Raw genomic sequence first — 15,632 nt, forward strand, 5'->3', positions numbered from 1 at the left:
CGACAATGACGGAGTGACCTTTCAGATAAGCATGATGAATCTGCCCATCCCAGCTCCTCCCTGTTCCTCCCGTTGTGTGCCCACACACAGACACACACAAACAAATGTGAGCGTGCACGCATACGGCGGTAAACACACACACTCACACACACACACACACACACACTGGCATATCTGATGACCTACTCTCTGAAAAGTCCTCCCCGAGGGACTTTTACACATGCACACAAACTGGTCTGGATCATGGGGTGTCATCTGGCCTGGGAACTTGAAAAATGGGGGGTGACCTTAGTGGGTACGTAGAAGTCACGGAGGTCTCCCGGACAACACAGTGCATCTATACATCGTCAGCCTTGGGCTGGGCTATGTGGGGGAGGTCATCTTTCACCATCTATCTACTGGTTTCTCTCATGCCTGTAGCGTGTCCCTCCACGGTCCCGCTATATATAGTTCCCTCGCCTCCCTGGACTCTTTGTGATGCCCTGCTGCGGTGGGAAGAGTCTGGGGCTCATCATTATAAATCAGCCTGTTAGAAGGAATAAAAATTTAAAGAGCTTCTCCCCGGATTCTAACTGAAGTCTCCATTAGTGAGGCCAGAGAAAGATGGTTGCGTGCATGGCAACACACAGCAAATCAACACAGAAACCCCTTTAATCACCCTCTCAGTCCTTTTGTTCTCCCCCTTTCTTCCTCCCTTCTCTGGGCTCTCACTGATAAAGTCCAGTAAAGGAGCACAGGTATATGTTTACTACATCATGTGATCAAATATATTGGTCATTACATCTGCATCTCCTGAGTCCTCGCCCCTGCTCGCTGCGGCATACAAAATACCAAGCAGAGAGATGATTTTCTAACCTCGCATAGGTCTGCATAGGTCAAGGGAAATTAGTGGGGTGGAGAGTGTAAGCTCGTTTTATCACGCTGTGGTCTCTGGCAGGGGGCAGGACTGCTGACAGTACACAGATAGCAGGCGGTGGGATATGTGGAAGGCAGAAACAGAAACAGGGCCACGCAGCAGGAGTGCCCAGAAAGGCACTGATTAGAAGGCAAAGAGGCAGATACAGAAAGTCCAGCAAGAAAGCTTGAAAAAAAGAAGACGCTGTGAATGCACCAATTTCAGAACACACATGTACACGCACACATAGACACGTATCAAGATTTCATTTTATGTCAGCCTTGAGGGAGGGCTGAACTACTCGCCTCATCCTCCTCCTTCTCGATCGCTCTGTTCTTGGCCCGCTGCACACCTCCGGGGCCAGTGAAGGCAGCGATTAACGACAACGGGGAGAGTGTGTATAAGTGTGTAAGTGTGTGTAAGGCCTGATCGTTAGAGCGGCCAACTTGTGTAATACAATTACAGAGGCTGCAGAGAAACTGCTAATGTGCACGCAGGCAGCTCTGTCAGATGGATCAGGTATTGAGTTTTCTATGCTTAATTCACTTTCCAGCACACACATGGGTGCATTAGTTAGATTAGAGTAGCGGGAGGGGACGGGAGGTGGGGTTGGTCTACCGCCGAGCCCGGGCAGATTTGTTTAGTGGTGGCTGTCAATTACAACCCTGACCCTTGCACTAAATGGCTGCTCATCCAGTGGAAAAAAGAGAATGTAGACAAAAGCCAGACGTGATTGGTAAAGACATGGCCATTTGCTGCGGAAGATAACAAGTGACATGTTGTGGAATAAACAATGGTCAAAACACTGTGCATAATGCTACACCAATAAAACAGAGTGCTGGGGCCTGAAAAGGCAATGTGACCATCAGTAAGATTAGCGAGGCAATGTTATCACCAGAATGGGACGACACAAGGCCAGTGGTGGACGGGTACTTCAGAATATGAAATGGAAGACAAATGATTTGATTTGCTCTTTTCAAAAGTCTCGTGCAATTTAAGAGACTGATTGTGGAATTACTCAAAGACTACTTTCCCCTTTTACTCTTTTTGGATTGCATTGTGCTACATAAAAAGGACATTTATAGAATATTAGTATTCTAATAGTACTCTCCTTGTACATTGTAGATTAGACTTCACTACTAAACTTCAGTACAGTTATAGTGCATAGTATATGAAAAAGATAAACAAGTCCGAATCAAATAGATTTGAAGTATTTAAAGATGTTTAAAAATACTGTGAATCAAACACAAATCTGCGTATGGCCCATATTTCATATTGTTTTACAAAGCATCAAAAGCAAAAGTAAGTACACACTGAATTTCAGTTATTGCTTGAGAGTACATGCTATAGATCTCTCCTCACATACGAGCACATCCATCCATGTGTCCTTGCGTCTCTCGACATTACAGCCGTTTTTCAGTCCAGCTGGAGCCGCTCATCTTAAGACTCTCAAGGACTCAGGAACACACAATCGTAATGCTACTTAGAGAATAATTATGACTCTGCCCCAGAGACGATAAATAAATTTAATCTTGCAGCAGCTCTTTTTCTCCAGTAGCTAAATGGGCAGCGGGACAGGGCCACAATTTCCACAGTAAACACCTCCCTCCCATGTAAACACATATAATCACAACAAGATGGCCAATGCAGCTCAGCTAATTGTATCACTGAAGTGAGATGAGTGAGTTTTAGGAGAGGGGGGGGGGGGGATTATTGCTGTTTGCAGCTGATTGAATTAAAATGTCTGCTTCACTCCCAAGAGACCACCCCGATACAAAGGACATAGTTTGTCTCCGTGTAACTGGGGCCACGCAGTGACAAATAATCTTTAAAACCTTTACAAAAAACTCTCCTCGTAGGCTTTGGCGTTATCTTTTTTTTCCCATCCAACACCCAGCTTCTTCTAACAGAGTAAGAGAAGAGAGCCAAGGGAAAAGATAGGTAGAAAAGGAAGTTGGATGTGACAGGCTGAGCAGAGAAAACCTTTAACGACTGATGTTAGACAGCTACATCCCCTCATTGTGACACATCCGTCAAAGCACTGATCACTTTTGTCCTCCCACTCGTTGACCAATCCATTTGAGTCCATGCCCACTGGCTTCAGACAGAGCCCCGTGTTAACAGTGACCGCCGACACTCCTTGGATTTTAATTTGACATGCCCCGTCGAAATTCCTTGCACAGTATACTGCATTCTCTCAAGCTCTTATTAAAACTAACTATGGCAAAAGACCCAAAATGGAAGCTACAGAGTAAATACTCCAGCTTGAGTTTCTCATGTCACTCAACCCTCAAATTCAATCAGTGTGGAAACAACTGCCAACAAGAAAAATGGCAGTCAAAACCCAAACCAGGTTGCGCTGGTATCTGGTTTTCCACAGTAAAGCAACACAATAAGGCTCAGATTACCCCGTCAAATTTCCCAAAAAATAAATTGCGAGGGGAGGGAAACATGCATGTTGTTCGTTGGTAATGCTCAAAGCTGTCCAATCCTTACAACACGTTGGTTTGTTCAACATTGTTGTATTTCTTTACCAGATTTTTACCTCTTTCCCATGAACAAAAAGCCACACAAAGCAGCCCAGAATAGCTGTGGGGTAATGTGCCTGAATCCTGAATGCTCTCAGCCTGTTCATCCTGTGGGTAAAAGCCATGCAGCTTAGGAGTGGCTATCTCTGTCTCATTTCATCCCTTGTCTCCACCTCCTCCTCTCCACCTTCGTCTTCCTTTGGCCGCTATCGCTGCTTTTGTTGGCGAGGTCTCGGGCTAGAGCAGGCTGCTAAATAAAACATTTGGCATGGAAAACCAGCGATAAGAAAAGAAAATGTGGCTAGCAGAAAGCTAGTAAGCCTTTGCAGACTTGTAAAAACAAAAATACCATGATTTAGTAATGTGCAGCTTTGTAAATGCGACGGCTAAGGAATGCGCGCAGTAGGATTTAAACAAGCAGCTCCTGAAAGCAACTCATCAGGAGGTATGATTTACCAGCGCGCTGCTCCTTCCTTTACACAGCAGAGCTTACCCTGTGTTGCCCTCCCCCTCCAGGTCTCTTCAGTGTTTTACCTGAAGGATCAGCTTACCTCACGTCAGCCTAAAACCATGGGAACCCCTATGCCTAGTGTGTCACCACTGAATTATCGGTTTCCGCAGCACATGCTCGAGCATATCTGCCGCAAGCCATTATGGTGTATCAGTTTACGGTTGGTGTGCTGACTCCAGTGCAGCTGGTGTACTGTATGGGGTCATAGTTTATTGAGGTCTGGAATTAGAGAAACAGGCCTGTCATCTTAGTAAGCTCGGTCATTTTTTCCAATCTTCAGATCTCATTTCTCCATTAATTTGACTTGAGGGAGAGCAGTTCAGCAAAACCCCCCCTTTTACTCCCCACCAAGCTGATGGGCAGGTCAGCATAACCCCCCAAAAAGACTCCACATACTACTAGTAAAAAAATATGTGCACGCAATTAATTTACAATGATCCCTTTTTATAACGGTAGTAGTAATACTGGGCATAAAAAACGTATCAGTTGGTTTGAAAGGGTATTTGTAAATGCAGTAACTGATCCTTCATGTTGTGATAGTACTTTGGGCTTATTCTAATCTGGAGGTGAGGTCTGACAGCAGCATACGTGCGGCGTTAAATGTCTCCACCAATATTGTTGGGCTACATGCCTGAACGGATTGGGAGCCCGTGGATGTTAAACAACAAACAAGAGCTGTGTTTGCTGTGGGAACTTCGAGCGAGAATGCTCATCCGTACACAAAATAGGGCCAATTCAGACATTTGACCTGGTTTAGGAAAATCCCCTGCATTTTTATTTTATTTTTCTCTCTCTCTGCATTTCAGAGCATTCATCACAACAACATCCATTATTCACCTTCTGCCTACTGTTTGGTTAGCTCCTTGAAAGGGGCAAATGCACAGCTGGAAGCTCTCCTCTGCTGCCAATCCCTGACACAACTTGGAAATTTGCATTCATTGTACATAATTCCTAATGTATTAGACTACTCTCTCAGCCGATAAGGACATGCATTCGCTGTACTGCAGGCGTTTTGTCAATGTGACTTGACTTTGCTCAATTCTTTTCATGTTAGAACATCATGTAGGACAAGCAGGGACTGACACATTGAGCTCATTAATAATTCTGACATTTACAGCAGTGAACTTTAGGAGCTGCGCAGACTGCTTTCTGTTCATTATCAACCTCATCTTCATTGTATTCATTAACTGAAGAATGCATACAAACTAAAAGACAACACAGTCACTCATTCTCCATGTGGAACCCTCTTATTTGGCAGATTTTAAACATAAGCAGTGTCTTTTGGATCCCTGACAGGTTCCTGAAGTAGAAGAATACAGTACAGTTTTGCCTTCTCTGGCAATTACGCAAATTGTAGCAGCTTTGACAGTGTGCTTTACATATCAGGAGTCATAAAGTAACCCTTCACTGTGGGGCTTCTGTCTGGGCCCCATTTAAATGAGACCCATTGAGCCTGCCCCAGTTAAACACTGTCTGCCAGTACTCCGGTCACTGGGGACTGATCGCGGAGATACGGCACACACACACACACACACACACACAGGCTCGAAAACACACGCTGTACAAACACAGGAAAGTGCTGACACCCAACAGCAATCTCGAGTTGCAAACCGTTACTGGACTCACAGTAACAAAGCCCAAAATGAAGAAAAGAGGCGACGCAGTGGGGTGTTCAGGTTAGTGGGTGTTTGGTGGTCGCGATGATGGTGGTGGAGTTAGGGGGGGTTTAACACTTTGAAACTCTTCTTTTGCTTTAAGACCTAAATGCGGAAATAAAATGTTTTCCATGATGCTGGTGATGAATTCCACAGTGTTTGTTGAGACTTGTACAGAGTAATTACACAAAACACCCATTTATCACATGCCTCCAACAGTCAAGCAGGAGTTTCAATAGCATCATTTTTAAAAACCATCCCTGACTCTTAGCACACATTTTGACTTTTCTCTGCTCTTGACAACTGGAGTACGTGGAGGGTGGGGGTTTAATCATACAACGGTGCTTACCAATTGTGAAGCTTTAATTTAGCACCTCATTTAACTCAGTAAAAACAACAACTTTACAGACTGCCATTCTGACACACATTTAATTCTGCCCTCTGGTAATGGTCTGCTCTGTTTAAAAGTCTGTTTGGCAGCTCTGTAGATAACAGACGGAAGAAAAATGAGGGGAATTATGAGAAAGATTGATTTCCTGGGGATGAATGGTCTGGTATTCACACAGATTTATTTGAAACAGACTTTCCCGGACTCTGTTATTATTGAATAAACACACACGCGCATACACACACACACACACACACACACACACACACTGTGCCACCAATCGGGACAAACAACAACACGCGCACATACACGTGCTCATACAGAAAGCTAAGAAAACAGAAGCAGGCTGAATTATGCGAGTCCAAAGGAAAATATTGTGTGAGGTGATAAGAGGTGAAAGGGTGCAGACTGTGACGACAAGCATGAGTTTCTTTTCAACTTCTCATTCGCCACATCTGAATAAATCTATAGGTGGAAATAATTATTTCTTCGTAAGCACAAATGTGGTTTAGTCACATCATCCGTCTTTTGTCATGCCCTTTCCCTAATGTCTTGTAAAAATGTATTCCTTTGGAAGAACAAGAACAAGCATTGTCCTTTTAGAAGTCCCAAGCCCATCTCAAAGGAGCCGTAATGTAAACCAGAGGCCATAACTTCTCTTGTGGCATCTCAAAGCAGACACAGGAATGGGGGTAAAAAAAAAAGAAAGAAGAGTATGTAGGAGGGGGTGGGGGCAGGCAGATAAAGTCCCTCATTTGAGCCCCATAAAAAACAAGGAGGCACAAACATTTATCTGTGGCAAGGCTTTCATCGGATGCTTTAAGAGCACAGAAATAACAGAGAGCAAGATGCTGATAAAGTGGAGACAGGAAATGGGGAGCGTGGGTCTCCTGCTCTCATGTTTCAGTCGGGACCAGTGGTCCCATACCTGCCCTCCCCTCCTCCCTCCCCTCCTCCCTCCCTCCCTCCTTACCCTTTCTCTCTCCGTTCTGCTGACATACATGAACCACAACCCTCCCCAACCAGACATTAGTGCAGCGTCTGGAAACCACCACCGCACTTCACAATACAGAGATGTGACACATTCAGCAACAAAATGAAGTAAACGATTCAGTCTGCAGGTACATAAAATGTGTCTATGGATGTGTCCACTAGAGAGTTTGACGAAACACAAATGACATATTACAGATGAATACCGTTCTTATTCTTCATGAGGGCTTTTATACATTTGCTTTAGTCTCATTCCACTCGTGAGGCTCCGGCTCGGAGCACAAGACAGGGCAAAGCCAGGATTAAGGGTTTAGCTTTGTCAATCAGAGTCAGAACAGAGGGAAAGATAGCAGCTGGATTTCCATTCTGGAGAGCAGGCTGGATTTCCATAGAGATGTGAAATTTCAGGTGATTGCCAAAGCCTCAATGCTGCATGTGTGACTCAGGTGTTATGAGTCACCAATGATATCATCTCACTCATTACCGCCTCAGTGGTAAGTTCCACCTTCTCATCAGACCTGAACATATAACCTGGCTTTGCCATCAAAGGTGCCCCCGGCGGCGGCAGAGGATTGGAAGAGATATTCGTGCTCAAGGCAGATTTTTTTCTCTTTCTGTCTTTGAATGACATCACCTATCAAAGTGTCAATGTCTTCATTTCTAATAGTTTGTTTTATGTAGGTTTTTTACTCAACAGCACATTGTGGATGCTGTTTTCAGAGATGCCTCTGTGTGTAGTTTGAAGGTATGTGACTTATGTACAGTATATACTGTAGGTAGGATTATCTTAGTTTCACTCAGTCACTGGACTTTTGTGTGATTGGCAGTAGCTTTGGTTAAAGGTAGGAAAATATGTTACACTCTCCCCAATACTTATAATAATAATTATTATTATTAAGTACTAATATTAAGTATCAAATCCAACTACCAGCACCCCTAAAGCTCCCTACTTAGGGGTAGTTTGTTATCTTTGCACAGAGCCAGGCTTGTGTTTCCCTCTGTTTCCAGTCTTTGTGCTAAGCTAAGCGCTGCTGGCAGTGGCTTTATATTTAACTTACAGATGCGAGACTGGTATCAAACTTCGTATCCAATTCTCAAGAAAGCGAATATGCACATTTTCCAAAATGTTTAACTTCTTCTTTAATTCATACCTCAATTTTTGACCAGTGCCACTTCTTGGCCACATAGATATGCAACGACTGAGATAAGCTAGGATTATCTCACACCTTCAAACTGCATGCAGGGCATGTTCGCCCTAAATTTCTGGCCTACTGTTGGAGCTCCTATTATCGTGCTGTTAGGACTGTGCTTGCTATGTAGAAGCTTGCAAGACTGCTCCATGCTCCACGCTGGGCCGGGAACCAAGTCTGCGGGGAACACTGTTAAAGGACATTGGGGAAATAACAGCATTCCCACTGACTCGGCCTTTCATCAGCAGTTTGAGCTTTTTATATTGTCTCTGTGTGCATAGTAGCAGCATTCCAGCACCATCTTGAATCCTGAGTCTATTTTGTACACTAATCCTCTTTGCATGGTAGAATAGCATGTATGGCAACAGTACGGGACATTCGTTTTTGCTGCGTCCACTGAGGATTACATCAGAAAAATTATGATGATGATTATCACACAATTATATAACAAATATGAAGAAAAGCAGATAGGATATATGGACTATATTACTAAACAAGCAGGACTAGAGAAAACTATGAAGATTAAAGTTCCTTCCACCCACTATCATTTAGAGAGCCATACTCCTATGTACCTGTGTTTGTAATGAAATGCGCTTGACTGATTTCCTGTTTGGGACACAAAAATGTAGAAGGACATTAGTGGTTTGAGCACCAGGGGGGAGGCCATGATGCCAAATTAAAGGGCAGAAGTGGAGTGTGTACTTATGCTCACTCATGATGTGCTCTGTCAGCCCTGCTGCTTATAATGGCATGGGAAGGGCCACTTAACTCGTAATCACTTCTCTCTCCCCCTTTGGCTCTGGTCCTCCTCTCTATCCCCCCCACCCTCAACCCCTGATTTTCTGACTGTTGGCTCTGATCTCTAATCATAAATGAACTGTAGATCAAGAGCAGGGACAGTGGTCCACACCCCCTTCCCCCCTTGGCTGAGATCCTGTAATCACCAGGCTCTTGGCTAGTAAGAGGCCAACAAGCCTTTGAATGGGATATGACTGTACCTCTAATGCATCAGCCATCTCAACTTTGAAGAGCCATTTTCTGGCAGAGCGGATATCACAGGTAGGAAATCAGGTCACCACCACCACCATCATCATCTCTGCAATCATTATGCCCTGTCTGATCCAGTAGCGTAATTGAAAGTGGGACCTTTTTACACAATTATTTTAATTTGTCACCCAAAGCCTAAAAAGCTAAACTTACCACAATAGTAATGTAGGCCCTGTGGTGCACGTTGACTTACCCTACTCTCACAGAACCTCTTAGCAAACACGCACACACACACACTATCTAGGTGGTGCAGCAAACATTGTGTCAAGACACAGGTCAGCCATTCTGGCTCGGGCCTGCCTGTCAAGTGCTGCTACTTGTGCCGGGCTCTGCTAATGGACTGCTAATAGAAGTGAATGTTGCACTGTGAAGCTCCCCTGTAGTTGAGAGTGTCACATGGGGTGATTAATGACACACTCTCCTCTCCTCCCCTGTCCATCCCTGTCCTCGCTCCATATCTTGCTTTCACCCTTCTCTCTTTCTTTCTCCTCCAGCTTCATCTCCACTCGCCACTAATCTTTCTGTCCCATTTGCCTCTTGTGTGTCCTTGCGATCACCCTCTTCGTCTAACTCTCACAACTGAAGTTATTTTCCTTTCTGCGGTCTCTCTGGAAGGAGGGGAGATTTTAGGAATCTAACTTCAGTATTACACTCCCCAACAGTCAAGTTTTTGTTTTTGCAAAGCTCTGGTTTTACAATGCCTAAAATATGAGAGCAACAAATAAAAAATGGCAGTGAGAGAAAAAAAAAGGGGAAAACAAAGCTTTCAGGTTTATTTTACTGGAAGAGGCATCCTTCCACTCGGCTGGTCAGAGAGCATAAATATGCAGAATAAACTTAATTGCTTGAGGGACCCACTAAAATCTGGTGCATGGTCATTGACAGCAAGGCCCCTAACCATCAGAAGCATTGTTGAAACTGAGGTTCCTGGGAGTTTCTTAAAAAACATTAAAATGTAGTAATTATACACAGATTAAACACCGTTTTAACTTATAATTTTAGGCTACATTTAATAAATTACGCTCAAGTATAATAATACAAGATTTTAGAATTTATCTACCACTATTATATCAGATTAGGGAAAGCTCTGAAACTGAAGTCAGAGCATTATAAAGGGAGATAAAACACACAGACATTGTAAGTAAAAAGTGAATGATTTGGTAAAGTAAAAATGTAAAATATTCAGAACATTTCAAAAGCTTTTTTTGGTGGCTGGTGAAAGATTTCTGAGGCGGGCCGTGCGGGGTTGCACTAAAGGGAAGTTTGATCTGATCCCAGTAGTTCTAAAATCCTGCCTACAATGTCAGCAACAGCACAACATCCTCCTCCAGCAGGTGACTGCAGAACTGGGCCCAGCCCCAAAATAGCTCCATGTATACTTTCTGCCATCATAACAATAGTATATGACATCAAGTGGAGCAGGGAGGCAAGTTCAGCAGCAGACACTTTCCACAGTAATTATCGCTCACTTCCACGCTCCGCCTGTGGGCTCAGCCGGCAGCCGGCAAGCACCTCTGACCCCACTCGGCACTGTCAGACCACACTGTACACAGTGTTTACTTTAACCTCTTCCTTCACCTGTACGTAGGGGAGTATGCTACTGAATATCAATTTCCTTCAATTACCTAAAATTGCTCGACTGTAAGTGCGTCATATGGCCAGCTCATGGGTGCAGGCAAAGAGCTATCACAGAGGGTAATTTATAAATACTGCTCCTTACGCACAATGAGCTCATTGTGCATACAAGCACCGTTTATAGAATGACCGCAGTGGTTGTAATGTTAGCGGCCCCCAAGCAGCCAGTTGTCGGGCCGCAGGGAAGCCAGTTAGAATAATAATGATAGAAATAACATTCACGTTTACCTGCACTCTTAAAGCTACGCTCAGATCAGTCTCAAAGGGAGTGTCGCGTGTGGAAAATAGAAACGACTTACTGTGCACTGAGTCACCATATTTTAGAAATCATATATAATGAGGTACCTTTAACGTTTCCCCTCCCAAAAACAATCCTCAGAGGGCACATCATCAGAAAGTGGGAAAGCGGCAAAGACAGGAACATAGTGAAATAGGAGGAGCAGCATTATGGAAAAACTGAAGTAATCCCAGGAAGACCACTACCCTGGGTGGGACTTTATATTTGTAACCAGTGCCTAACTCAGAGATACAATATAAACATATCAGTGTTCAGGTATTATTGTAAAGAAATCCATAAAGAGGAACACCTAAAAATGTTATTTTCTCTCTCTCACAATACATTTAACACACAAGACTGTCTCTATTTGCAGAGGGTTTAGAAATCCTCTATGAACCCATATGTCCTCCCTGAAGCACATTTGATATGAAATCAATAAAGACAGTGCAGCTTTTTCCCCCCAAATCACTGGTCTCTCTGTTTGATAGATAACAGATTATAATATTTCAGATCGACCCAGTAGAACTAGGAACTATCTTTACATTCACTTCCCCCCCTAAAACAAAAAACTTTTTCTAAACATATCTTGCGTTCTTTTTACCGCATATCACCAGGAGGAAGTATTCCACATATTCCCATAACAACTGCACACGGATATGGACACTGCACACATACTGTACAGCTCTGCTGCTGCTGTGCTGGAAATACCCGGAGTACATCTGTTCTTGCACCAAGGGTTTCCAATCAAGCTACTGTCACAGAGCTCCCAGCGACCTTTCTGGCAGCTCCCAGCTTATATCTGTCTCAACCTGTCTCCTTTGTCAAGAGTTCAGCAGGTTAATGAGCACTCTCATTTCCCAGCGCTCATTTCTGTCTGTAGATGGGGTGAGAGCAAGTCCTCTCAAAGGTAAAGTCAGGAAGTAAAAACAAACTACAATAGCCTGAAGAAATGTACCTTAAGTAAGTATACAAATATTGAAATGTGTTCAAATGACTCCAAACCAACATAGGCAGAAACGGGGTGGTTGTACGACGAGCGCCCGGGTAAGTGAGCCACTTTAATCACCAGTAGTTTTACACTGAAGAAGTGACTCTCCAGCGATTTGGAAATGTGTAGAGCTCATCAGTGCCCAAAAATAGCGGGGCCCATTAATTAGTCTCAAACAATGTTCTCCTGCTGTATCGACTCCTTAATGGACAGAGAAGGACCTTGTTCGTATTCCCATCTAGTCAATGACACAGGGCTCTCTGGGGTGTTGGAATGGGTATTATGTCATCTCACCCTGCCCTTCAGAAACCGGACCTGCGTTGTTTTTTATTCCTCCTCTCCCTCTTTTGCTCATTAACTATGTAGGAGTGAGATGAAGGTCTGGAGCAGCTAGATAAGGTTGCTCACAGACCCCCATACCTAGGATATGTGCTTGGACCTCCAATTTAAGCTAGTGTTGCTCTCGCATGAGCAGCCTCAACTTTCCCAAAAGATATGTGAGATCATTGAAAAATCGGATGCTGTAAGCCTTTCCTCACAGAGCTCTGTCTGCAAGCCGAGAATCTGCTCATTTCCTCCCATCTCATCACGTTATTCAGCCACAGTTCATTCCAAGAAGAGCAGGCAGACCACCTACCAGAGGCATGCACACTTCATCTGGCATCTGACACACATGCACAAACACATACTGAACAGTCACCCTCACACAGATGGCTTCCTCCTAGCCCCCTTTGTTTGACAGACAATCCCCACTCAGGAGGGAGCAGATTAAGTAAATGGCTTCAGGTGTTGTGGCATTATCACAATGCTCTTCATAACTGACATCTACGATTTATGGAAAAACATCTTTCAACAGACGACTCTACTCTGTGGGAAAAAGCTGGAGAAAACACTGAAGGTTTAAAAAAAAAAAAAAAGGTTGCTAGGTAAATACAGTGAGAAATTAAAACTGATTATATGTGTGGTAAAACTGAAAATGGTCCTTAGAAACTCATTCATACAGATTATTTAATGTTAATAAAGACCCGTCTTCTTAGCAACGGTCAAGACTATTAAATATCTGTAATAGCTTCACTGGACTTCCACAATAATTATCAATAAAAGGATGAGCTTGTATCTATATGGAATGAACATCTTACTTTGTAAGGAAACTATTAATATGTACATTAAAACAAGATGGGCCAAAAATGAATCATTTTGTACACTATAAAAAGGAAAAAGAAAGCAAATGAATGAACATCCTCAAGAGGGTTTTCACAGTGTGAGCAGATGTCCACAGTAAAACTAAATTCATAGCAGTAGGAACTGGGCCATGTGTCAGAATTTAAATATAATTTGGTTCATAATAATTACAGTTTGTATTATATTATACCTCCTGTAATATGATATAGAACAGGCCATTTTTATTGTAGTAAATACATTTGTGCACAAGTATATTTATCGGTCAATTTGGGTTGGATGTAAAACGAGCAACCTAAATATGGGCTCGATTTCATTGTGATATCTCTGTCGGAGCACAACAGCACTTCTTGATTTCTTTTCCTATAAACACGCATGTGATAGTGTGACTGTTTCTGTTTACAAATGACAATTGTTGTTTACACAACTGAAATAAGCAACATCCAATCTCTTGATTTAAACTGTGGTGGTTTTTTTCACCTTTTTTCCATCATGGTTTTCTATATTATAGTTAATTTGACCTTGTTTGTCATATCTCCATATTTAGCCCGCATTATCATGACTTAGGCCTTCTTGGTGACTTAGGGGGCTGTTGTATTTTTTTCAACTGACAGTGTGAGTGGACCAACTTCAGGTGGTTCTTCCTGTCCACTTCACCCCTGCTGTATAGCATGTAGGAGTTTACACAACTTTTACAGAGAGTAAAGCCAAGTTCACAGGTCAAGAAAAGACTTTTGACTTTACCTTGAGCCACTCCGATATCCATCAGGAGAATAAGCAAAAGCCAAGACACGGTCAGCATCTCAGGCGATGATCTCGGCACTCTTCCTCTCCCTCCATCAGTCTGTGCACCGTGCCCCATGATGAGGAGTCAAACTCCGCTCAGAGGCAAGTCCGAGTCACAGTGAAATTGCGCTCAAGCACGCACGCACTAGTGTCGCTCGTTGTTGTGCGCTGCAGTCGAAATGTCACCCCTCAAAAACTCCCGAGCGCAAAAAAAAAATTGTCTTTGCAGAAAATATATCCAGCGCTGTGCTTTCGCAGTCATGTAAAACTGTGACAGTTTAAGGAACAAGAGGCGGGTGCATCGCCCTCCGTCAGGAAGGATGTTGCATTAAAATCTGTCCCCGTTTGCTTTTCCCTCGAAAGGTTCACTTGGTTTGTCTAGAGGTGTGGATCGATGACTTGATGACAAATTCATGCTCCGATTAGTCCCACACACAGAAATCTGAGTCCTCCGGTGAGTCCACTCTCTCACGCGTGCCGACCAGTGTGTGTGAGTGCTGCCGCGCCTCGCGCTCCACTGACGGGACTGATCCGGGAGAAGGAGCGGTCTCTGCGGGCTACCTTGCTCCTTCAGCCAATCCAAGTGCTCCGGCAAGTGGCGGCGCTGTATCAAAACCTGGCCCGGACAGCGGCGAGGAATGGATGGCGTTTATCAAATGCATGATTAGTGGAAGCTTTGGGTTCAATGTACATGTCAATCATCGAAGTTAGTGATGCCTACAGCTCTAAAGCAGCCTTTCAAAAAGGTTTTTGTGATGTAATTTGATCTCTATATTAACTGCAAAACATGTATGAAACCATTTATGAGCCACATTCTGGCAAAATAATATGTTAAGTGTGGTGTTTATTGAATTGTTAGTGGTTGAAGAACTACTCAGATCCTTTACTAAAGTAAAATAGGCTAGGCTACTACCATAAGGTGAAATGTACTGCTTCTGCAGTAAGATACCTCCTTTATCCCACTGATTTATACATATAAATGGCATTAGATTTTGGATACTGATGCATTTGAAGCTATAGTTTCCAACCTAAGGGTCGAGCCCCCTCCAAAGGGTCAGAAAATAAAAGTGAGATGATTAATGTGAAAGGAAAGAAGAAAAAACAAAGTTCCAATACACAAACTTCTATTGAATTTCTGGACTTCTCTCTAATCTTAAATATTTAATTTTTTAAAACATTATTCAAATGAAACCATTGTAGTATAAAGTAGCAGGAAAAAATGGAAATACTCAAGTAAAGTACAAGTCCTCAAGTTTGTCAAACAGGTATTACAGTACTGGAGTACCTTTCTACCTCTGTGTATTGTCAACAAGTGCTTCCGTTTCCTGGTCTCTGTGTATTTTGAGAACATAAATCGTCATTAATTTAGCGTATGCAGGCGCTGCAACAGGAAGGCATAATTTATCTGACTGGGGCCTGCACTCGCCCTTGTTTCTGTCACTCTAATTGTTATTTAGAAGTAGTAATAGCTTGTCACAAAACCTGATCAATAATGACCTCAGCCTAACACACATTCTCTTAAACAGAGAGAGAGAGAGAGAGAGAGAGAGAGAGAGAGAGAGA

The 15,632-nt window shown here is 43.3% G+C and overlaps 1 protein-coding gene across 3 annotated transcripts in view; it reads right to left on the minus strand.

The window, feature by feature from the left end:
- Positions 1-14,617, minus strand: part of unc5cb (unc-5 netrin receptor Cb) — a 103,335-nt gene extending 88,718 nt beyond the window's left edge. For all 3 annotated transcript variants that reach the window (XM_031860153.1, XM_031860152.1, XM_031860151.1), the window contains exon 1: positions 14,028-14,617. In XM_031860153.1, coding sequence (XP_031716013.1) covers positions 14,028-14,145 — 118 coding nt within the window. In that variant the 5' untranslated portion in view covers positions 14,146-14,617. The remainder of the gene's footprint in view (positions 1-14,027) is intronic.
- Between the last annotated feature and the right edge of the window lie 1,015 nt (positions 14,618-15,632).

This window comes from Anarrhichthys ocellatus, unplaced genomic scaffold (genome assembly GCF_004355925.1).
Source record: "Anarrhichthys ocellatus isolate YVR2014 unplaced genomic scaffold, GSC_Weel_1.0 scaffold23, whole genome shotgun sequence".
NCBI lineage: Eukaryota > Metazoa > Chordata > Actinopteri > Perciformes > Anarhichadidae > Anarrhichthys > Anarrhichthys ocellatus.